Below are 26,125 nucleotides of genomic sequence, written 5' to 3' on the forward strand. Positions count from 1 at the left end.
TCTCACATCTAAAAGTAAAATTTTGGTGTATAATAGATAAATTGATGACCTTAGTTTATCTAATCTCTCTCACAGTCTCACCTCTCACCCATTTCTCATCAAAGCCCAGAATCTGTTTCTTCTCTCTCCGCTGCTGTCACTATTTCTTCTTCTTCTTTGCTTAGATCACCTCTCCCTCTCTCCCTCAGGGTCAAACTGCCTTTCCCTTTGTTCAAACTCCAAGCCACCACAAGCAATGTCAAGCACAAAAACTCATTCCAGTTGACCCATAAACTCCGACCTCCTTCATAAGGACCGAGACATGTTCCAATTGACCCCCAAGCACCGACCCACAACCACAAGTTCGCAACAATACTCTCTCTCTCTTTCTCTCTCTCTCTCTCTTTATATATATATATATTGGGGTGTCTGTGTGTTGATGTGTTTGATTTTTTGATGATTTTAAGGTCGGGTAATTATGTATTGTAATGTTGTAGTGGTGTCTATTTTACACTAAGAACTCACTTTTTTCTATTTTACACTATTACTTCTCAAAAATATCTATATCAGTTTATCTATCATACACCTTTATCTTATTTAAATAATTGGTATTATTCTTTTTTATTAGTATTTTCATTATATATATATATATATATATATATATATATCTCTCCTTTCACATCTAAAAGTAAAAATTTGGTGTCTAATAGATAAATTGATGGCCGTAGTTTATCTAATCTCTCTCACGGTCTCACCTCTCACCCCTTTCTCATCCAAGCCCATAATCTGTTTCTTCTCTCTCCACTGCCGTCACTATTTCTTCTTCTTCTTTGCTCAGATCACCTCTCCCTCTCCCCTCAGGGTCAAACCGCCTCTCCCTCTATTCAAACTCCAAGCCGCCACAAGCATCCATCTCCACAAGTAGTGTCAAGCACAAAAACTCATTCCAGTCGACCCACAAACTCCAACCTCCTTCACAAGCACCGAGACATGTTCCAGTTGACCCCCAAGCACCGACCCACAACCACAAGTTTGCAACAATACTCTCTCTCTCTCTCTCTCTCTCTCTCTCTCTCTCTCTCTCTCTCTCTCTCTCTCTCTCTCTCTATATATATATATATATATATATATTGGTCTGTCTGTGTGTGGATGTGTTTAATTTTCTATTGATTTTGAGGTCAGATTATTATGTATTGTAATGTTGTGGTGGTGTCTATTTTACACTAAGAACTTGCTTTTTTCTATTTTACACTATTACTTCTAAAAAATATCTATTTCAGTTTATCTATCATACACTTTTATCTTATTTAAATAATCGGTATTATTCTTTTTTATTAGTATTTTCATTTAATATTTCTCTCTCCCTCTCCTTTCACATCTAAAAGTAAAAGTTTGGTGTACAATAGATAAATTGATGGCCGTAGTTTATCTAATCTCTCTCACGATCTCACCTCTCACCACTTTCTCATCCAAGCCCACAATTTGTTTCTTCTCTCTCCGCTGCTGTCACTATTTCTTCTTCTTCTTTGCTCAAATCACCTCTCCCTCTCTCCCTCAAGGTCAAAACGCCTCTCCCTCTGTTCAAACTCCAAGCTGCCACAAGCATCCATATCCACAAGCAGTGTCAAGCACAAAAACTCATTCCAATTGACCCACAAACTCCGACCTCCTTCACAAGCACCGAGACATGTTTCAATTGACCCCCAAGCACCGACCCTCAACCACAAGTTCGCAACAATACTCTCTCTCTCTCTCTCTCTCTCTCTCTCTCTCCCTCTCTCTATATATATATATTGGTTTGTCTGTGTGTGGATGTGTTTGATTTTCTGTTTATTTTGAGGTCAGATTATTATGTATTGTAATGTTGTGATGGTGGTGGTGGTTTTTGGGTGGTGCTGGGTTGTGTTAGGGAGTGGACAGATTAATTGGTTGTAGAGAGAGAGTGAGATGGAAAATAAGAGATGTAGCAGAAGAGTGAAGAGAGAGAGTGTGGAGGTTTGATGGTGAGAGAAAAAACTAATAAAATATTAAAATGCAAAGTTACAGTAACCTTGTAAATATATACAATACCGTTACCGTAGCATTTTTGCATATGAACAGTATTATAGATCCACTAATGTGGGTAATTTTTTAACAAAAATGTGTAAAACTCACTGCTTTTTGTATTTTACATTGACTAGTGAGATTGCTCTAACCCAATTTACGAGTCCACCTCACTCACTATTCACTAACTCTAATACTATAAGAATTACTTGAAGAAGAATATTGGGACTGAAACCTTCACCCAGCTATATCATGACTCATGCTGCAACTATATATGTGGTCATGCTAGGTGACTTGTTTATTTCATAAACTTAAATCCATTCATAACTTTAAGATTCACTAAATTTGCTAGTGCAACCCCAATAAAGATTACAAATCAAAGCTATAAGAGTTCTCGAAGAAAATTTCAGGTTATAATTTTTTATGTTTGACATAAGTATCGACGACTCACAATGTGAATTTAGATTGATTAGCCTGCGATGTTACCTTTTTTCAACCAAAAAAAAAAAAAAATCAAGTGGTATATCTCTTTTTCTTGAACATGAATAAGGCATTGGGTTCAAATATTTGTGAGGAAAGAAACTATTCTTTGTATATACGATGTTAGAATATAGATTCCAATTATAAATTTCTCACCCATGAGGAGTTCAAAACTTTAAGAGAAGCTTCTCCCTATTAACCTACCCCTATCTCCTATTCCTATACACTATATATATATACACACACACACACAACACTCAGCAGATTATGTGAGTGACAAATTTATCAAATCTAGTGCAGTTGAATTTGGTATTAGAGCCTATCATTCTTCTGGCTTCCAACTCTTCTTCTCCTTCATCTTCTTCCACTTTTCACCCAACTAACACTTCTCAACAAATTTCCTATATATGTTCCTTACCTGTTTGGACAAATAATTAATTTATAAATTGAACATATGGCATGATAAGAAAGAGCTAGCCGTGTGGAAAAGAAATGCCAACAAGACTGTCATGTCATTAGTAAATTAACATTAGACTAAAGCCCAAAGAAGATTGAGATGACATTAATCTATTGGATACTAAAGTATAGCAGTTACTTCGAGCGGTTTTACTTAAGTGAGAGCAGTAAGAAGCATGTGAAAGATAGTAGTTACTTCAAGACAGTTGCAAGAAAATTTCTAGCCAAAGTTAATGAAAAAGGCGCAATAAGAACTTGACGCGTGCTATCCTAAATTATCATCTATTAAGTGTACCAGTTGTTCCATCTCTTTTTTCTTTATACTCTGATCCCATCTATTAAGTATGGTATCTTGGTCTATGATGGTTGTCACCAAATGAAACATTCACTAGATTATCATCCCCTTTATAATTTGTGGTTGTGTTTACCCCAACACCATAACAAGGTACTTTTGGTACCATGTTTTAATTGGCATATCCAAGACTAATAAATAAATTACAAGAGCCTAATCATTACTTGCCCACTCTTAGATAGGGTGAGTTTGGTTGGGCTTTTTGGAAAAGTGCATAATGAAAAAGTTGAGTTTTTAAAAAGTGTATAATGAAAAAGTGATTTTTTAAAAAGCTGAGTGTTTGGTAAAAACTGTTAAAAATTGCTTTTTAAAAAAGCTGAGTGTTTGGCAAGCATTTATAAAAGTTGCAGTTTAAGAGGTAAATTACCAAAAAGGACAATGTATATATAAGGGAGTTTATTTCATACTTAAATCAACTACTTCATATACTTAAATCAATTTTTCTCTTTCTAAAAAAATTATTTTTTTTCTCATCAATATTAGCTAATAATAACCTACCACTTAAGATTTATTGTGAAAATATTGTGATAAAAATTGATACTGATTTTAATTTGAACATACTATTAAAAAAAAAATTTCTATAAAAATTATTTTTTTCTCACCAATATTAGCTAATAATAACTTATCACTTAAAATTTATTGTGAAAATATTGTGATAAAAATTAATACCGATTAAAATTTGAATTAACTATTAAAATTATTTTTTTCTCTTTCTATAAAAATTATTTTTTTCTCACCAATATTATCTAAAAATAACTTACCACTTAAGATTTATTGTGATAAAAAGTAATACTGATTAAAATTTGAACGTACTACTAAAATTATTTTTTTCTCTTTCTATAAAAATTATTTTTTTCTCACAAATATTTACTAATAATAATTTATCACTTAAAATTTATTGTGAAAATATTGTAATAGTATTGTCTTTTTCTTTCCTTTTTCTTTGCATCTTTTTATCTCCTCCACACGTCACTGCATTTCCTACTTTTCCCCCCCCCCCTTTTTTTTTTCCTTTTTTTTCCCACTCTTTTTTTCTCCTCCACCCACGTATAGCTCCTTTCCTTTATTTCCTTCTTTCCTCACTTTTCCCAGCCACTTCTCCCATTCTCTAGAGCATTCCACAGAGCTCTCCTACTCGTGCTACTTCCTCTTTTTTTTCTTTTTTTTTTCTTCTTCTTCTTCTGCAAGAACTCATCCGTCCACAGAGGTACTACATCTCTTTTTTCATCTTTTATCTTTATTTCCTTATTTCGTATTTCCTCCTTTATTCTTTTTTTTTTCACACTCCATAGAAGATGATGATGAAGAAGATGAAGATGATTGAAACTTAAGGATTTTGGGATTTTGGGTTTGATTTTGAGTTGATTTTTTTTTTAGTTGATTTTGGGTTTGATTTTGGATTTTGAGTTGATTTTTTTTTTTTTTTGTTGTTGTTGTGGATTTTGGGTTTGATTTTGAGTTGGGTTTGGGATGGGTTTTCTAATGGGATTTGAGTTGATTTTAAGTTATTTTGTGTTGATCAGATTAGAGAAATAAATTAAAAAAAAAAAAAACAGAGGAAGAGATAGAGGCGTGAGTGAGCTTGATGAGAGGTGTTGAAGAAGACGAAGAAAGGAGAATTTGGTAATTGCCCAAGATTGTTCAACGGATACATTAGAACGCGCACTGGGTTTTGGCAAAATGGACCTCCAGAGCTCCATAAGGGATTGCACGTTTTATGCCTTGGTTTAAAACGCAACTTTTGAAAAAAGTTGCGTTTTGTGCTGAACCAAACACACATAAAGGGCTGACTTTTTGAAAAAGTGGCGTTTTGGGCTCAAAACGTTGAACCAAACGGGCACATAGTCATGCTAGGGGCATTGACATCCCTACGAGCCAATGGCGGAGCCATGTTGGGGCCGAAGGCCCCCCACTGCCCCCCAAATTTTTTGAAAAAACTTAAAGTATATGATCCTATATATGAGTTCAAAAAAATTTAAAAACAAAATCAAAGTAAATAAGCTCTTCCCCCTGCCCCCAATCTGCCTCTTAAATTTGTTATATATCCCTAAATAGTATTATCTTTTCAAAAAAATGTAGTAATTTTATAAGAAAATCTAAAACATACACATAATAGAATTTTAACAATTATCTCACAGAAAAAGGAGACAAAAAGGGGTTTCAAATTTCCCTCTTCCTCAATCAAAAATAACTTCTCTGGCTTACTTTTGCTTTAATCATGAAAGAAGATTGTATTGCTGTGCATACTTCTTCTTGATCCTCAAAAAACTGCACCACCATTGCTGTGTTTTTGATTTCTTCTTTAGAGCATCTCCAATAGATTCTCTATATCTATTTTTTGGAACAAAAACACCACTGTTCACACTCCAACAGATTCTTCATCTCTATTTTTTAGATTAGATTTGCTACAGTGTTTCTCTACAAATAGAGAACACGGTAGCTTTTACTAGTCATACTTTAAATGTTTTTTTTTTCTATTATAATAATCAGGTATTGAATAAAAAAATATTGGAAGATGTGTAGTTGTTAAAAAAAGAATAAATAATGAATAAAGAATGAATGAAAAAATAATATTTAAATGAGATGGAGAAAATGATAGAGAATTTGTTGAAAAGTGTATTTAAAAAAATAAGTAGGTAAAAACTAAATTTTACTGTTCATTGTCTAAGAGCATCCACAGCAATGGAGCTAAAAATTTAGCAATTTAGCTCCATCAAAAGTTACTTTATCTATTTTACCTACACACATGCTGCAGCAGTGGATCTATTTTAGCTTTCAACATAATAAAATAATATAAACATCACAATAAAATAATATATCTACCACAATAAAATAATACATCTCACTACAATAAAAACACCACAATAAAAAAGTAATGTGAACACAAAATAAAAAATTAATTTTGTTTTACCTCTCATGAACAGTGCACATCTATTTATAGATGTGCACTGTAACAATAAGCTAAAAAAATATAGATTTAGCTCCACTGCTGCATGCTTCTTTTTGGTGTTTTGGTGGAGCTAAAATAGCTATATAGCTATTTAGCTCCACTGCTGCAAATGCTCTAAACATTACAAAAATTTGGCTAATCTGCTGAAAATGCTCATAGTTCTTTACTTTAGTTTGTTTTGTTTGGGTTTTTAGTGCTAAGTGGTAAAGGCTTTTACTCTCCAATTTCAAGAGGAACACGTGTGGTTAACAAACCCTTCTTTTATTATATATTCTTATTCTTTTATTAAATTATAGGATAAATTTCATTAACTACCCCTGAGATTTGGGTTAATGCCAACTAGGTTCAAAACAATTCAAAACTAACTATTTCAGTCCTTAAGTCCAAATGGACTATAACACTATTAACTCACTTTCATTGAATGAGGAGGAAAAAAAAATGCTTAAATGAGGAGGAAAATGCTTGAAATGCTTGAATGAAACCAACAATCAAAACACACTTTCATTGAATAAGGAGGAAAACAAAAATTTAAACCCAAACCACAGAACATGCAATCAAGAATCAAGAACCGTGACAAAAAATCAGCCTCTCAACTCAAAATCCTAATCCAAAACCAAAATCCAATCAATCAAAACATCCTCTTAAGAAAACCCCTAAATTCATAGGCCTCAACAAGAAAAACAAATTTGCTCCTCTACATGGTTTTGTGACCATCCACCACTAACCACCCCCCCAAAAAACCCACCACCATCGATCAAAACCTAATCATTTTTAACCTACACCACGACATTGCCACAAACACCACAAGAGAGAAAACCCAAACCCTCTAATGCTAATCCACACCAAAACCCACAAATCACCACTTACCCACACCACGGTGCTGTTGCAAAGACCATGAGAGAGAGAAGGGAGAGACTCCAACACTGATCCACACCAAAAACCACAAACCACAGCTTACCCACACTACCTTGCCACATCAAAGACCACTAGAAAGAGAAGAGAGGGACGAGAGAGAGTAAGAGAGAAGAGAGTGGGATGAAAGAGTAAGAGAGTTTTGAGAGTGAGAGGGATTAGAGAGTCAAAGAGTGAAGACTGAAAATTGAGGAACAAGAGAGAAGAAATGTATGAGAGAGAGAGAGAGAGAGTAAAATAAATAACGATGTTAAAACGGTTTAAGTTTAAGGACTAAAATGGTTAGTTTTGAATTGTTTTGGACTTGATTAACATTAGCCCAAAGTCCCAAATCTTAGGAGTAGTTAGTGAAATTTACCCTAAATTTTATATATATATATTATCTAACATAAAAATTGTTTATGGCTATTACCTTCATAAAAATATGTAATATATCAATGTAATATCTTATTTGTTATTTGATTTTTTTATGCTTTCATTGATTGCTATTTTAGTTTTTGAAAATTTTTAACTTATTAGTAATTTTTAATCTTAATTTTTATATTTAATGGTTTATAATTCAATCTTAAAATCAAGGTTTATGGACAAGGTAAACTCTATTGAGTTATAAGTTATAACTTATAAAGTACTTAACATTAACCTTAACCAATGCATTAAAGCATCATTAATTGAACCCTATAACATATACTGAGAAAAAATGTTGATCATTTTCTTTTTTATTTAGCCCCCTAAATACAAATTCCTGACTCTGCCACTGCTACAAGCATGGATTGATCTCTCTTGATAAAGGACTACATTGTTAGCAAATGATGAAGTGAGTTCTTGTAAAATCCAATCTTCCACTTGTAGGCAATAGGTGGTAGTAAATCAAGGTATGAGTGGTAATTTATAGAAAATAACTACCATTACAAGTGTCATCTTTTGCCAAATGTATCCAACATGGAATAAATGACTTCTAATTGTCCTAAATTGTTAATCATATTCCTAATCAATTAATTCCAACCATAAGAATACTCTCTTCATTTTCATATCATTAAGGATGAAATTGAAAAGAGGTTTAACTACAATGATAGAAAAGTGAAAAGAAAGGTTTTATTGGCATTCAATTTTGAAGAATAAATAATTGAAAAGAGTATCAGATTGAATTAAACTGGGTTAGAAACAAGCAAAACTCTCCAAAGCCCCACAAGGCCCAAAGCTGGAGCCCGCTAGTCCCGTTAGAGTTGACTTAATTTAGACTGGGGGGTGAGAGGTGAGACTCCAGAGCTAAAACGGCGCGTTTTTGCGTGATGAAGTGAAACAGAAACAGAAAAAAGCGAAACAAACAAACAAACAACTCAACAATCAAAATCAATCTTCTTCATTATCTCTAACAAAAAGAAAGAAAGAAAGAATTTCAGAGAGATTTGAGATTTTGAGATTCAGAAAAAATCAACAATGGAGGACATTTGGAAGAGAGCGAAAGGGTTGGCAGAAGAAGCGGCGAGGAGATCTCAGACTCTGACGAGTTCCGTTAACATTTCCGATTTGGTCACCGAGACCACCAAGAAATCGTTGGAGCTCGCTGCCGAGGCTTCTAAGAAGGCCGATAAGATCAAATCCGCGGCGCTCGATCAGATTCAGATTCAGTAGATCAAGTCTCTCTCTCTCTCCGACATTATCCCCGCTCATCTCTCATCGCTCGCCAATTCTCCTCCTTCCTCCTCCGCCTCCGCTTCCTACTTCGAATCGGAGCTCCGCGCTTTTGGTGTCACTGACGATCTGAGAGACTTCGTCAAGGGCCTCACTTCTACTACATTCCAGAGCTTTCCAATCCAAGGTATATACTAATTCAACTTAATTGCCGTTGTTTTCTGAATTTTTTTTGTAATTTGATGGAACGGTTTTGAAATTTGCAGAGGAAGCAGAGGCGTCTGACGTGACAACGACGGTGTCGAATGTGTGTAAAGATCTGACGGAGTGGCAGGAGAAGCACGCTACAATTGTTCTCACTACTGTTAAAGTTTGGTTCATTTCTATGCTTTTTCTTTTTCCGTGCTCTTCAATCTCTCAATTTTGCATAAAATTCAATTCATATTCTTTTTTTTGTCTCTAAACTCTAGGCCATGATCGATTTCAGTTCCTGAAGTTTAAATTAGTCAGTTTTTTTAGTCCTTAACAACTTAAAATTGATTGCTTTTAGTTTCTTGCAAACTTAAAATGGTTTCTTTTAGTCTTAATTTGTTTAATCAAGTGATAGCAGATTGGTTTTTAGTTTGGCCACATCATCTAAGGGACTAAACGCCATTGCTTTCGATTTCAAATTGAGGGACCAAAATCTAAAATATTTATATCTTTTAATGTTATGGGATTATGTGATTTCATGTTTAGTGGTGTTGGTATCATGAATTTTGTTGTTCTGTGTTAAAACTTTATGCCTATGTTTGGAATTGGAAGGAGAGAAATCCGCAAACTTGTCTTTTTTGTGTCCTTGTATCGAATAGGTGGGGTTGACACCTGAGAGGTACCTATTGTTCTGATTTTGTGGCTGGAAGTTTTGTGTTATATCAGTGGTTAGGGAAAAAACTTGAGTTCACAAAAATGTTGGTCAAAGTTGAAGTTAAAATTGTTGATTTGTTGATACTTCATTAATTCTGTTCTTTTTGTTTTAAATTCACTATAAATTTTTACTTCTCCGAGTAAATGCAAAATGATATTGAGACAAATCTTGTGTTATTTTGAATGAGTTTTAACTAATAAATTTTGTATTTTCATGGAATTTACTGGATTATGTGTTAATAAGGAGATGCTATTTACTATAGAAGCAGAAAATTCAATAATTTTTTTCTTTTTTCTTTTTTCACAGGAAATTTCAAGATTAAGATATGAATTATGCCCACGTGTTATGAAAGAAAGAAGATTCTGGAAAATATATTTCACACTTGTGAACAGCCATGTGGCTCCGTAAGTAGCAGTTTATTTCAGAGAAGCATTTTTGCTTTATTGATGGATTCCCACAAGATTTTAAATTTATTTTGGATGCATTATTGGAATCAAAGGAGGCATGGATTGTTCTCTCTTTGTATTTTGATTTAACTTGGACTATTTAGAACTAACCTTGTTTCTTACAATGGTTATAAACTGACTCTTAGGTTTGAGAAGCAATACATGGAGGAGCTTAAGCTCAAAGAAGCAGAGGAATTAAAAGATGATAAAGTGAAACAAGCTTCTGGAGAAAATGAGAAAGCAGAAGGGATGGAGAAGAGCTTGAAGGGTCAAACTTCCAATGCTTCAGCTGAGCAGGACTTGGATAAATTTCTTTTGGGAGACCTTGAAGACAGTGATGGGGGTGCAGGTAAACTTCCTTGTTGACATGTGGTCATGTTCAACAGCCTCAATGGCAATTTAGAATTTCCCTTCATCTGTTTGTGACATGTTTTAGTGGTGCATTACTTACATTCTAGTCTTAGTATAAACTACAGCATAATTTTGCATTAAATCTAGATGTACACGCTAGCAGGTTTTGCATGTCTCCTAATTTTCCACAGCTTAGCACACTGCATTCCCATAGAGTTTACTAATATCAAAATATTTATGGTCTCCCATTTGATCAATTGCCCTTATTTTTTTTATGGAAGTGATCTTTTGAAAGTGGTGTTGATTGTCCAATACAGAATTATAATTGTGGAATATGAATGTCTTTCAGTCCATTGTTTTGCATATGTCATATAGAGAAACAATGTGGCAGTATAATAACAGGATAAATACCCTTAAAATTTCAAATGCTTAATAAAATAGATGGATACATATAAAATTTAATAAAAAATATTAAGCTTATTTTATTATTCTATTTTTATGGACTCCAGGTAGTAGGCACTTACATATTACATATCGCTTACAATTTTAAGGTGTTTGGCCTCCCAATGAGGTCTGATTCAATTGACACTTCTTTCACCTATAAGAATTGGGTGGAGGGTGGGGTCATGCTTAAAGACCCATTGGGTGTATGTGTAATTGATCAATAGACAAAAGGGGGTACCAGTGCACAGGGCTCCTGCTTTTGTGGGGTCTAGGAGAGCCTAATTCCTGGACTCAAACCTGTGACACATTGCTTGGACGGAGGGCACTTGCCATCGCACCAATGTCTTACCTCTATGTAATTTATCAAATTAATAAGGGAAAAAAGTACTAAGGTGTTAAAGTATGGCCGGCTCTTTTGATCAATAGTCAATATTTTCTCAGTGAAGTTATGGACAATTTGTGTACAAGATTTGCAATGTAGTGTCATGTAACTTATGAATAATTTGGTGCAGGTTAAGTAAAACATCTCTGATGAAATAAAAATGTGGTGAATTATTGAGTTAAGAATCTTATGACTTTTCTGTTCAGTTGGTTGATTATCTTACATGGTCTTTCAGATGATGGTGAGGAAAGCTTTGATGATGATTTTGACAAGATTGGCAATTCAGTAAGCTTTACTTATCTCTTGATTCACTTTTCTTTCGTCACATTTTTAAAATCATTGACTTATGCTTCACCTTGATTTCACTTCTTTTGCATATTGAGGAAAAAACATCCATCTTAATAGATAAATGACTTTTAACTAATAACCATGGAACTAGAAGTCTGCATAAAATGATTGTTACCTTGAAAATTCTTTGAAATCTTATTGGCAATTACAGGATGTTGAAGATGAAGCACAAATGAAGAAAGCAGCAGCTGCAAGAGGTTAGAAGACTGCCAATTCGAGGGAAATGTGAAGTAAAGGCAAAGACTTGCATCTGTAACTAATATTAATGACCACTGAAGGGAAAACAGGATCAGTAGATGCTACATCTCAAACTTAATATTGTGATTTCTTAGGAGGTGCAGTGACTTTGGTTGGCAAAACTGAATTAGATATCATCTGTGTTCATTTATTTGTTTTAGTGCTATAAATAGTGGCAAGCTATGATGCCTGTTAGGTTGTTAGTGAACGAATTTGGGGAAGCTGGACTTTTACATGCCTTGTATAGATGACTTTATTGTGTTTATTCTTATATTACATGGTTCTTTTAATGCTAGAAAACGTACTAGTGCATACTGATTTATGCTAGCTTGACATATGGATTGCATAAAAATTTGCGACAATATGCATAACCAAAAATGAAGCTTTAGGAGTATACTCATGTGCGGTAGAGGACCAGAGGTTAGTGTATGAGTTTAATTATATTTTAGGGGAGTCGAAGCCCACTTATACAAGCCTGAAGTGGCGTTCGTTTGTGCTGCTTGAAGCTAAAATGAGTTTCTATAGCTCCTCTCTATCTTTCACTGTCTCATTCATTGGGGTAGACAGAAGCTTTCTGTTTTGCGCTGTGTGTCTGTGGGAGAGAGAGAGAGCGTCGTAGTCTCACACGAAGAAGATGACATAAGTGATTGAATATCCACAATCATATCTCACTAGAGGTGACATAGGCCATTTGTGCGGCAGGTACGCTTTTTAGCTGTTATTAATACGTACTTTTAAGTTTTAACCCTTGATCATTTTGTAAAATAGGACTAAAAAACTTGAAAAGCTCCAATGAAAGATCAAGACAAAATCTCGAAATTCACTGAGTGGATTGACAAGTCACCTGGAACTTGATCTAGATGAAAGCATTTACATTAGGTTAGCCATTTGTAATTTTATCCGAGCGCAAAAACATCGTACATCACGCAAACAGCAAGTTAGCCTCTACCGTACCTCTCCAAATTGTAGATCACAAAGATCTAAGTTCGATCGAATACACAATTATTGGTTCAATTCTTCTCTACCACTTTTTGTAATAATAATAATAATAATAATAAAATAATACTCAATCACCATAAATGTTAAATCACATATTGGGTTGTTGCCAAGGGATTGTTGTGATTTGGGTGATTGATAAGCTAAGTTATTGGCATTGTGGCAACGCAACAATTAGATGAACCCCAAGAAATGCTTATAAGAAATGCTTTTGGTTGCCCATTAATTATGGATAAGTTACTATAATGCTGAAGATGTGCAATGATATTCAAGATTGGCTCATGTTACCTTAATGACACATGTAACAAATCAAACTCTTATTAAGAAAATGGCAAAACTTAGGTATGATTCTTCAAGTTTTCTAATCAAATCTAAACATATAGTTACATTGACCAATGCAATACAAACAGTGTTATCTTTTTCAATAACAATTGTCATCCAATAAAAAAAAATTAATTCAATAATGTATTTAAATTTAATTGAGAAACCTAAAGTATAATATTAATTATTTTTTTTGGGTATGAAAATCCTCCACAAACACCTCCTATAGTAATGTTATTTTTTTATACTGTATTTTTGAATTTATACTTTTATGTTTTAATATTTACGTTGTTTATATTTTTAATTGTTGTCTTGCTCTGTTTGAATTGTTTTTGTACTTCTTATTACTTGAATTATTGTTTTGTAATATTAGAACTTGTTTTTTTTTAATGTTTTATGAGTTTTGATTTAATGCATTCAAAATAAACTTTTAATAAATTATATATATAAAAAATCTGAGTGTGACAGGACGAGTACTCATAGGATTCGCTAGAATGGGGCGGGCACAAAACCCGCCCTATAAGGGAAGTGGGGTAGGGGCGGGGAATAGGAAACCGCCCCATACCCGCCCTATCATCATTCTTACTTGGTTGCAATACTATATAAAAATTGACTTACAAAAAAAAATTGACTTTTAATCTTAGTACTTGAATAAAAAATTAAAAAGATAAAAAAGTAAAAAATTTAAAATAGTTTACAAGGTTCCTTATAATAATTTTTTGATATTTCCTTTTCTTTTAGAAACTCCCAATGTTATTATTTATTTCATTTTCAATAGAACACTCCTATTTTTTTAACACAATAAAACACTTTTTCCTGGGGAAAATGGGCCATTAGGCATAGATGCTGAAGAATATAGTTAGTAGGCCCCGGAAGGAAAGTATATAAAATACTAACATCTCGACTCTTAGAGAGTCGATTTTCAACCTATAAATCGAGTCTTAAAGACTCGATTTCCATGTTCTGATCAAATCTGATGTGGCCGTTTTCCACGTGGTGGCCACCTGGAAATCGAGTCTTAGAGACTCGATTTACTTGTGAAAAATTAAATACTCTAGTTGGACCAAGGGGGACTCCAGGTAGATATCAAGTCTTTTAGAGTCGGTTTTTGAAAAAGGAAATCGAGTCTCAGAGACTCGATTTGTAATGTTTGGTCCACTTTAATCCACGTGGCTAGGGCAGCTGCTTTTTATCACACAATACCTATTTTCTGGGGTCTGCCGTTTGCCACACCAAAAAATCCAGCAGCTCTCTCTTCCTCTCTCACTCTCTCTCTCTCACTCCCATACAAAACTTCAAATCAAACTCACCCTCCATTTACACATTCTCATGTCAAGTAAGGTTTTTATACACTCTCTCTAGTTGTTAGTTTTTTTTTTTTTTTTTGAATAGTTGTTAGTTACATATATGTAATGTTAGGGTTTTTTTATGGGTAGTTGTTAGTTACATATATGTAATGTTAGGTTTTTTATGGGTATGTATCATGAGTTTTTTTGTTTGGTTTGTTATTTTTCTTTATATTTTTGATAGAATGATTTGAAGATTTGTGTGTTTAGTTTTTTTATTTTTTTTATTTGAGTATGATTAATGATTTTTTTTTTTTTAGAAACAAATGGTAATGATTAAGTATATATGCTAATGTGGGGTTTGTACATGCATATGATGTAACAAGTTAGTGTATATATGCTAGGTTTTTTTTTTTTTTTTAATTTTATTTTATAAGAAGTAAAAAATATTTAAGATATATTTGTATTGTTAGGCTTTTATCATGGCTATTTTTGTTGTTGTTTGGTTTAATATTTTTCATTATTTTTTTGTTAGAATGATTTGAAATTTTGTAGTGGGGGTAAGTGTTGGCTTTAGTTTTTTTATTTGTTTGAGTATGAAATGATAATGATTGAGTGTGTTTGTATGTGATGTGGAGTGAGTATATGCAAATGTGGGGTGTGTTTGATGTAAGAAGTTGTAATTTTTGTACTTTGAGTACATAAAAATGTTTTGTAATTGTGTTAAAATATGTCACTAACATACCCTTGACTCTAATAGGTTCACAATCTCTGAAGAATATTGACATAAATGTATACTACGGTGGACCCCTTTTCAATCCTGAACAGATTGATGGATTCACATTTCAAGGGCCGAGTATCGAATACTATTACATGATGATACGTCGTAAGTTGAAGACATTGAATGATTTGAAGATGAAAATAATGAAAGAATTGAGTTTGAGCCCTACTTGTTATGACATAAATATTATTTATCGTTACCCATAAGAAGTCCTTCATGAACGGATAAATTACAAGTACATGACGATCAAAGAAGATAAACATGTAAAGGTCATGTTTAATAGGATCCATAAAATGTCCCAAGTAAATGCTGCTGAGTTGTACGTAAGTTCCGAGCCGCTCGTAGAAGTTGATGTCGAGGCGTTGCAACAAACAACTACATCGTTGCAATTTACAGCCTTAGACGATGGATGCACTACAATGGATGCACCATGGTAGCCTTGTGTGGATTTAGTATTAGGTAGGTTGTCATGCAGCGTGTAGGCTGTGTGACTGCTGCCTGAGTGTAGCATGATGGTTTAGTGTACATGAAATTGGGTTGTGGTTTGCATGGCCAAGAAAGGTTGAATTTGCATATGGGTGGTGATGTGTGGTTAGACTAGAACATGGCACTGGCACATGGTGGTGCATAGACTAAGGATGCATGTTGGCAAAGTTTTGGGGCTGCCATGGAAGAGCAAGGTCTGTACTGGGTTGAACATGTGCATAGGTTGTGCATGTGTTTAACAGGTGGCAGTAGCATGTTGTGGCAGTTATTAAGCAATGGCATGCTATGTGAACTTTTTTAATGTGCTAATAGCAGGGTAAAGGCTCCAAGACAACAGGGTTGTTTGTCTCGAAGACTGCTCCTGTGATTTGGTAGCAAGTCAAGGGACAGTTATTTCCTGCACATAATAAACATATGTTGTTGGGGGTGTCGACAACATGTAAGGTTATGTTTGAGGCAAAAACCAGAGTGTTCATTGTGGGGAAACATTGTAATACTCTTTGGGTTAGTAAGCATTGATAGTTGTCATTAGGCTAAGGGAGGTTTTGGTGAGGAAAAGCTTTTAGTGTTTCATTTGTGCTTTGAGTCAAAAGTATGGGTCCCTTTAGCAAAATTATGCACTGAATATTTAATGTAACAGATTTTCTCTTTTACATTATCAGTTTTTGTTGTTGTTGTTGTTGTTGTTGTTGTTGAGTTCATGTCAGTTTAAGGAACAATAACCTTTTTATTTTTTTATTTTTATTTTTATGGCAAAGTGGCTGTGAATAAAATGTTTTCACTGACACTCGCAGTTTATCAGGCCTAGCTTTTGATTGCTTTAACGTACTTTTCAGGGACAATTACATGTTGGCAGTGTATATGGTGGTAAAGACAGTTTACGGCTTGAAGGAGGTCCAGATATAACTGCTGAACTCAGATGCCACTTAAAGTTGTTGACACTATGTTGGCATTTTTCAAAAAAGCCATTTCCTGTGTTTTTAAAGGAGACTGGTTATTCTGCAGACTGGTTTCCTGTGTTTTTAACTATATGCAAACGATTTATTTTTTTGGTTGGGGGTGGGGTGGAGAGATCACAGTGACTAGTAGATCAACAGCTATTGGCTGGGGCATAGTTAACAGCTATTTATTTCCTGTGTCATCAACACTTTACAATGGTATACATAGGGTGATTTTTGGGATTGATTAGTATTTCTTACATGGAAGATCAACAGCTATTGGCTGGGGCATACTTAATTTTGAAGCACAATTTATGTTGCTTACAGACTGTGACCTGAATTTTCTCTGTTTTCTTTTCTTCTGCAGATTTTAAAGCCAGCGTTTACAATTCTAGTGGACCACAACATGAAATGTTTTATCTTAGTGATTCGTGGGACATATAGTATCAAGGATACTTTGACGGCGGCAACTGGAGCTGTTGTACCATTCCACCACCGGATCACTCAAACAACCTCTTTATTAAACCAATCAAAGAAGCATCTTTTATTTTCTCTTCAATAAATAAACACAACTTATTTACATGCCTACCATCAAACCTTTCTCTATCAAACGTGACACTAAATAAAATCAATCATAATTTTCGAAACAGAGTACCACACGAAACAATCAAATCAATCATAATTTTTGAACAAAAACCACAAACCCACATGAAAAAAATCACACAATTAAGAAAAACATACCTGAGAACTGAGTGAGAGTGGAGAGTGGAGAGGGTGCTTGAGAGTGGAGACTGAGTGAGTGAGTGAGTGACAGCTCAGGGGGCGAGTGAGAGAGGAGCGAGCGTGAGAGGGTGACTGACAGGGAGTGGAGATAGGTCTGGGCAAGAGTGAGAGGGTGGAGAGGGCGAGAGCGTGAGAGGGTGAGCAACAGAGAGTGGAGAGAGGCGCGAGAGGTCTGGGCGAGAGTGAGGGGGTGAGCGACAGAGAGTGGAGAGAGGCGCGAGAGGTCTGGGCAAGAGGGTAGACTTGGCTTAATTTTGAAAAACTCCTATTAGAAATCGAGTCTCAAAGACTCGGTTTTCAGGTGGATCAACTAGCTTCCACGTGTCGTACACGTCACATATAAACCGAGTATTTAAGAGTCGATATATAAATTGACTCTTAGAAACTCGATTTCCACGTAAAAAATCGCCACATCAGATCTGAACAGCCCATGAAAATCGACTATCTAAGAGTCGATTTATAGCCTTAAAATCGACTTTTTAAGAGTCGAGATGTTAGTATTCCGTTTACTTTCGCATCGAAACCTACTAACTATATTCTTTAGCCATTATAGCTAATTGCCCATTTTCTCCCTTTTTCCTTCTCAAAGTGAAGTCAGAAGAAACACACTGGCTCTTGCCCAGTTCCTAGTCCCTCCAGTCGATACTCCATACTCCATAATCTCCAACCTCCAAGCTCTATGGCTCTTGCCTCCCTCCTAAATCCCAAGTGCTCAATCAAGCTCTCTGTTTTCATAATACCCCATATATCTTCCTCCCTATTCTCCTCCCTCTGCAGAGATAGAGAGCATCCACACTTCTCGCCACCCCAACAAATCCCTCCAATCCCAAAGAAAGTCCCATTCACTGTCTCCGCCCATGGAAGGAAGTGGCAAGATCCTTACCATTGGATGTCCAACACCAACGACCCTGATCTCTCTCACTACCTCACCCAAGAGAACTCATACGCTGAAGCTTTCATGGCTGACACCCACCACCTCCAACGCACACTCTTTTCGGAGATGAAAAGCCGAATGCCCACTTCCATTTCCACTCCTCCTGAGCGCTGGGGACCCTGGTTTGTTCATTTCTCACCAACCCCATTTCCTCCTTTCACCAAAGTTTTTACCTTTATGAATTTTTAATTGGTCAAAATACATTCTTGCTCCCTAAACTTTAAACTTTTGCCCATAATCGCTTTTAGTTCCCATTGATGGTTATAGACAAGTATTCTTGTGATTGGTAGGGATGCTATTTGGTTTTTCTGTGCTATGGTGTGAACTTGATTATTTTGTATTAGTGCTTCTAGGTGTAAAAAATGAGAGCATTGTCTAATATGTTTGGACTTGGATTCCATGTAAGTACCACAAGGGGAATGCAGTGAGGGACGAGGATGTTAATGTCTTAGACTCATACCAACTTTGATATTGTGCTTGTTCATTTATTGGTTCTGCTTTGATCGAGTGCCAATTCTTTTAAATTTATAATTTTGTTTTATAACCTCTTGAGCAGGTTGTATTACCAATACATTCCAGAGGGTAAGGAATACCCAGTTCTGTGTAGGAGGTTAGATACTGAGAAGAGTGGTTGGCTGAATACTTTCCTTCATTACGCAAGAGGAGGATTTGGAAGGGAGGAACCTTTGCTAGACTGGAATAAAATTGCAGAACAATATGGCAAGTTTTTTTTTCTTTGTTCTTTATGTGAGCATAAGATTAATATTTTTTTTCTCATAAATATTTGGCAAAGTGGCTTCCTTTTCACATATACTTTTTTTTTGTAACCTAACTAGAAAGCTATTTTAAAACTTAGATATGTCTTTCCATTGGTTAGTGCTACACAGCCTAGTTCATTTTATCTATTTAGTATTCATGCTGAGCAAGAAGATGTAATTGCTTTTTGTTTCCAAATTCTTAGATTTTAAAGCAAAGAATGAAGAAAAATGCATCTTTAAATTCTAATACATCCATTACTCCATGTTAATATACCTCATGGAATTGAATCGTGAAAGTCATACCTTGGATCATTAGCTCTGCTTTTATGGCACACATGTTTTTTCAATATTGATTCAAGTATATACCTAAAAAAGCAAAGAAGATTCAAGTATACATTGTGTTTGGTTTTTCCTTTCCTTTTTCTTTTGTTAAGCTAACATTGTTATATTGGTTTTCAACATTGCAGGTTATGTGCACGTGGGTACATGTCGAATTTCACCAGACCACAATTTTCTTGCATACACGCTTGATATTACTGGCAGTGAACGATTCATGCTTCAAATTAAGGACCTTAGAAGTGGATGCGTTGTTTCAAACTTAGAAGTTGATGGGGTTGTTAGCTTGGCATGGGCTCAAGATGGCAATACTCTGTTTTATACAATAGCAGATGATAACCAACGACCTTACAGGCAAGGTGACTATTCTGAATCTTTTTTTCCTGGGGGTCAATATACTTTCTCACCCATGTTTTTTTTTTTTTTTTGGCAGGGTACTCTGTACAAAATTAGGATGTCCCAAAATGGATGATGTCCCAGTGTTTACCGAAAGTGATTCCGGCTTTTGTGTGGACATAACAAGCACAAAAGATGGCAAGTTCATAACTGTGAATTCAAATTCAAGGACTTCATCCGAGGAAGGAACTTACATATATAAATGTTTTCCACTTTCGAGCATTTATATTGAGTCTATTCTCATACAGTGAGACTTATCTTTTGTTGTGTTTATGACAGGTTTATGTAATTGATGCTGCCAATCCATTAGGTGGCTTGCTCCAAGTTCATGAGCGTGTTTGTGGCATACAGTATTTTTTGGAACATCACTGTGGTTTCTTCTATATACTTACAAATGCTCCTTTGAGTGAGAATAAGGAGTGTTCTGGTGGAAACTATTACCTGGCTAAATGCCCAGTTGAAGATATACAGTCAGCTAATTGGCAGGTGAAGTTTTGGTGACCACCCTATGTATATTTTCTAATGGCTAAATTAAATTTTAAAACTCCTAGTTACTTGTAGGGAAAAAAAGAAACCACATAGTTTTCAAAGTGATTTTAAATTAAACCGTACACTTCCAAATACACTTTTAAAAGCATTTCAATTCAAACACATTACGTGTGAAGCCATCAAAGGAAAATGCTTAAACAAAATGACCCCATGTGTCTTAGAGTAAAATAATATTCATATATAATAGGTGCATGTTTTGAAATAACTACATGACATTCCTTTGTTTAAGCATTTCCATTAACACCATTGTAAATAAGTTTATGGTTTGAATTGAAGCATTTTGAAAGTTTTAAGGTTATTTGAAACTTCTAAAAGTTTGGGGTTTAGTTTGAATGTTTATTTATCATCTATCCATTTTGTCATCTTTCACATACATCCATTTCCTTTTAGAATGTCATGCTTCCAGGTGGAGATATGAGCTTACAAGATATGGACATTTATAATGGACATCTGGTGCTTTCTGTCAATAAGAAGGGGTTTCCTATGTTGTGTTCTGTCAATTTGCCTATTAACTTTAAGTATAAGGTATTACTATTTCTGCTTCATTACTCTGTTCTTCTCATATTTTCATTGGTAAAGCATAACGTTTTATTTATTTAATTTACTTATCAAAAAAAGTTACACTTTACTAATAAAAATATGAAAATAACAGAGTAATAATAGTCTATGTTTTGCCTTTTATACTTTTCAATGTTGAAGGTTATTATGTTACAATGAATGGTTTAGCCTATTCTTCTATAAACAGCCGATTTGTGGAGCAGAACTGCACATGCAAATGATGGATTTTATGTTCATGTAGATATATAAAAAGGAAACCATCGAAGAATATGCAATGAATGAAAACAAGTGCAACATATGGATGTATATATGTGCTTTTGACTACTCTTTCTACTTATAAAAAAAAGTGTGTTTATGTGCAAATATGGTCAGATATAATTTATTTAGTCATTTTTCTTTGGATAAGTCAATTTATTTAGTCATATAAGGGACTCTGGATCATTAAACATCAGGTTTACAAATGCTTGACTTTCATCTTTCTGAGATATTTTTAAGTCCATTTCAGATTATGTTATGGTTGATTATATTTATACATATGATCTACTCATGGAAGAAAAAAAAAAATCAAATGCTCCTTACGTGTGCAAATGTATTTTTAATTAATGTTCTATTCATCTTGAGTTGTTTTGCAGCATCAAGTGGAGGTTGACGATCTTAATCCATGGTATTTTCCTCTGCCTTCAAATCTATGTACTGTTGTTCCAGGTTCAAACCATGATTTCATGAGCTCAGTATACCGTGTGGTGCTTTCATCACCAGTGGTATGACTTCTAATCAGCATAATACATTAGGTCTCTCTCTCTCTCTCTCTCTCTCTCTCTCGCGCGCGCGCGAGCGCACATGCGTGCTTTTTCTTGCTCTCCCTCTTTCTAGTAATCTATCATATGGAAATTTAGAAGAATTTCTGTGGCTCTTTGATGTGGTGTCTTGCCATTAAGATGACATATTTAACAATCCCCTGCGCAACTTCTCTAAACTTGTGTTTTATCTGGATTTAGTTATAGTTATTCATCTAGCTCCGTACTACATCATTTTCTTTCTGTCTAATTGTCTATCTAGTCACATTTTTCTATTTTCTAGATTTGAATACTAGCAATTGAAGATCTTTTTGTTATCACCACTATTCTGGTCTCACTAGTCGACATAGTCGTCTCCTTCAGTTTTCCTTTCTTATCTGTTCTTAGCCTGTTTAGAGTATTTGTTTTGGCAATCAGGCAAATATCTCTGCTACATTGGGACTTCTGTGTTCAAGAGACTTAAACCAAACTTATTCCAGTCTAGGTTTTATTCTTGATCAACATTCTCATATGTAAAAATACTCTTTCAAGTTATGTTTTGAAAAATTTGACTGAAAGAGAGCTAAAAATAATCTTCAGCTGTTTTGGAATGGTTAGAAATCCCCCTTTACTATTTATAATTGCATTTAAATTGCAGTTTAAATTTTTGAAAAAAGAAAAGAAGTGGATTTTGATTAGTGAAACTATCAAAGTTCGATAGTCCTGACATATTCTCATGTTAACTCGAAATGAATTTTGTCGACTTCATAGGAATCCAATTGAATTTGTTATGTTAATTCTACTATAGTCAGATACTTTTGAATTAGGTACACTCCTTGATTTTGATCTAAAATTCTTATCCTTTATATTTGAATGCACAGATGCCTGATGTGATTGTTGACTACGACATGTCGAGACAGAAATACTCGATTGTGCAGCAAGAGGAAGTGAGGGGTGTTTCTGGTAATAGAACAAGCTTACCAGCATATGAGGCAGATACAGTTCACTTGCAAAATGAGAAAGAAAATGTCCTGGATTTTGAATCAGAGAGATGGAAGGACTTTTCGAGTGCGTATTGTTGTGAAAAGAAGGAAGTCATATCCTATGATGGTGTCAGGATTCCCTTGACCATTTTGTATGCCCAAAAATCCTGGCAGAAAGGTCAATCTCCTGGAGTTTTACATGGCTATGGGGCATACGGTGAAGTTTTAGAAAAAAGCTGGTGTTCAAACCGCTTGAGTTTACTTGATCGTGGTTGGGTGGTGGCGTTTGCTGATGTGAGGTTGGTTCACCACATTACGTTTATTTCTATTTTCTTTGATCACTGTGGCACTGATTTTTAAGTGTGCATTAACCAACATTAACTCTATGCATGCATTGTTTTTCAAAAGTTGCTCATAACTACTTTTGGAATTTGTTATGAATTCTCAATCTCAAAGGCTAGAAGAGAGCTGGTTGATAATTTTGAACTTGCATATTGAAGAAGTTTTTGCCTGCTTGCACGTGATATTATGTAAACTTGTCATGCATATATGTTCAAAAAAAATGTCATTATATGATATAAGTTATTACAAGCTCTAGTCGATCTGATATGTTGAGTTGTCTTCGCCATTGTTTTTTATTGTTCATATTTTTGAGAATAAGCATATATTTATATTTACTACCAATACTGAGCTCAAGTGTAAACTTGAAATTACACTTAAGATGCCACATGATAGTTACCGTCTTGGCTGAAGTAAGATGTCTGTTGCATTGCTGCTGATGCTTTAGATGTTTTATATGACACATGAAGTTATGTGTGGGCAGGGGTGGTGGCGGCGGTGATTCTTCATGGCATAAGTCTGGCAGTGGGCTGTACAAACAGAATTCTGTATATGACTTTGTAGCATGTGCAGACTACCTGGTTAATGAGGGCTACATTCATAGAGATCGAGTTGGTGCAATTGGATTTAGTGCTGGATGTCTAGTTGTGGGGGCAGCTATCAATATGTACCCAGATCTATTTCGTGCTGCCATTTTGAAGGTTCGCCCTTAAAGCAAAATGTTTTACCATCCAGTTGTCAATGTTTTGATCCAGTGAAGTAGATTGTTGTTATATGTAGATTTTACTATCAAGATTCTCATGCTCTAGGATTGATAAGGAGATGGAAACAAAGATAGAATTCCAAAGTTTAGAAATAATTTGTGTTTGATAAACCATGTTTTAGTTGAACTAGTATATATACATACTTTGAAGCTTATAATGATATACTTTGTGCTTTTTTATTACTTAATGTGAATGTAAATTATTAGTTTTTATTATTGTTAAATTTTTGGCACTGATGTTTGTGTAATTTTTGTATCAGGTTCCATTTCTGGATGTATGCAACACATTGTTGGATCCTAGTTTGCCTCTTACCATACTAGATTATGAAGAATTTGGGAATCCTCAGATACACTCCCAATTCGAGTCTATCTTGAGTTATTCTCCTTATGATAACATTACTTGTGATGCCTGTTATCCGTCAATGCTTGTTACAGCATCTTTTAACGACTCAAGGCAAATTTATATCTTCTGCTTTTCATTGTCATATTTACATACATTGAATTTTGTTGTTTTAGTATTTAGAAATACATACATAGGTTATAGTCATAAACTTATATGGGTAGCCTTAATTTTCATTGTCAGGGTTGGAGTTTGGGAAGCTGCAAAATGGGTGGCGAAAGTGCGAGATAGTACATGTTTTGAATGTTCTCGTGCGGTCATTCTGAAGGCAAATATGACTGGAGGACATTTTGGTGAAGGTGGCCGCTATGGTCAATGTGAGGAAATGGCTTATGATTATGCTTTTCTGATGAAAGTTTTAGGGATGAGGAACAACAAATAAATAAAATAAGCTTGCTTTGGAAAAGCTATCTCAAATCAATGGAAGAATTTTTATGAGTCCAAGTAAAGACAGACTTTTCTTGGCTCAATATTCGCCAGGATCTACTCTTTTATGTTTTGCAAAGGCTTCCTATAAGTATGCTGAACCACAGAGCCTGCAGGCAAAATGAAAGACTAAGGTAAATGTTTTTTTGGCATAATTCTTAATTTGCATTGGTTAGAAATATGAGTATCTTTATACAGGAGGCATATGAGTGCAGTACAAGTAAATATGAGTGCATAGTACAAGAATGTGTTATACAAGTAAACTAGTTGGGCCTAAAGCCCACAACACTATACATGTTAACAGCATTTTTTATTTAAAGGCTGTCTCCTGAAATGTCTCTATTTGTATTATGCATGGATCTAATTTTCTCTGTACAGAATGGGAAGTAGCCAAGTAGGCGAGAGATCCACATACTCTTTGTTTGCAATAACAGAGTTCTATGAATTTTGGAACTTCTGGTTTGAGAGATTCACAAGCTTCTCCTAATAAAGATGTAAGAGTCTTCTTAACCAACTGTGGCCAATCATTTCTTCTTTTATGGTCCAGATGGCTTCAAACTCACAATTTCAAGGACAACAGAGAGATTCCTAAGTGGTGGATTTCTTACGGTCCAGTTTCTTCTCATAAACAGAATGGTGATAAATACTAATCATCATGCTAATATTCAGTTAATTTAGTTACTAGGATATTGCTAACCTGTAAGTGATTCAATTGTGGCATTTATGGCCTGAGATGTATGTAATGTTATGTTAGGTTTGACATCTTGACTAATACATGTTTGAGTCCATTTTCACTCCTTTCCCTGCCATAAACATTGTTTGGATTTTGAGTTCTGTTATTTTTCCATATTTATTACAATAAAGTCGGAGTTGTTGGTGGCCGTTGCAGTGGTTATGATAGGCATAATTTTCCTTATTCTCTTGGCAGTAATGTATACTTTGTTTTCTGAATTTTCCTAGTACCTATAAATAAAAGATGCATCATGTAACCTCGCATTCCCTTCAAAATTACTGGGGCTGTAATTGCTCCTTGAAATATGATCAGAGTTGCAATGCATAACCTTATGGCATAAACCATGGGAGGATTTGAAAATAAGAAGAAAGGATTCATAGAGTAGTTTGAATGAAATAGTTTAAAATGCAATCACAGCGCTCTTACTATCAAACATAATAATTGGATTCATGACATGATTTGACTGCAACGAATTAAAATACAATGCCAGACTGTGCTTTCATCAAACCTAATACTGAGATTATGGAATAATTTGATTGGAACTAGTCACTCTTGCAACAAAGATGACAGATAGATGAGGACTCGTTTGAGAACAATTATCTAGCTTTTTGTAAAAAATACTATGGATAAAAGGTAAAATTTAAATAAAATATGTAAGTGATAC

General features: G+C 34.7%; 1 protein-coding gene and 1 pseudogene across 1 annotated transcript; both read left to right on the top strand.

Moving 5' to 3' along the window:
- The first annotated feature begins 8,479 nt into the window (after nt 1-8,479).
- Nucleotides 8,480-10,119, top strand: LOC142630014 (uncharacterized; annotated as a pseudogene).
- A 7,970-nt stretch (nt 10,120-18,089) lies between these two features.
- Nucleotides 18,090-25,610, top strand: LOC142627168 (uncharacterized). The gene is made up of 12 exons (XM_075800969.1): nt 18,090-18,566; nt 19,001-19,164; nt 19,670-19,892; nt 19,972-20,114; nt 20,212-20,420; nt 20,874-21,008; nt 21,674-21,802; nt 22,699-23,099; nt 23,624-23,840; nt 24,163-24,356; nt 24,486-24,862; nt 25,107-25,610. The coding sequence occupies exons 1-11, from the start codon at nt 18,190-18,192 to the stop codon at nt 24,682-24,684; spliced, it is 2,391 nt and encodes a 796-aa protein (XP_075657084.1). The 5' UTR covers nt 18,090-18,189; the 3' UTR covers nt 24,685-24,862; nt 25,107-25,610.
- The last annotated feature ends 515 nt before the right edge of the window (nt 25,611-26,125 follow it).

Source organism: Castanea sativa, chromosome 3, assembly GCF_040712315.1.
Source record: "Castanea sativa cultivar Marrone di Chiusa Pesio chromosome 3, ASM4071231v1".
NCBI classification, from domain to species: domain Eukaryota; kingdom Viridiplantae; phylum Streptophyta; class Magnoliopsida; order Fagales; family Fagaceae; genus Castanea; species Castanea sativa.

What these genes read in the sequence shown, in the direction of transcription:
- LOC142627168 (XM_075800969.1), top strand. Translation starts at nt 18,190, where the DNA reads ATGGCTCTTGCCTCCCTCCTAAATCCCAAGTGCTCAATCAAGCTCTCT. An exon ending in TAAAATTGCAGAACAATATG is followed by an intron (nt 19,165 to 19,669) that starts GCAAGTTTTTTT and finishes TCAACATTGCAG; the next exon opens with GTTATGTGCACGTGGGTACA. An exon ending in TGGTGCTTTCATCACCAGTG is followed by an intron (nt 21,803 to 22,698) that starts GTATGACTTCTA and finishes TTGAATGCACAG; the next exon opens with ATGCCTGATGTGATTGTTGA.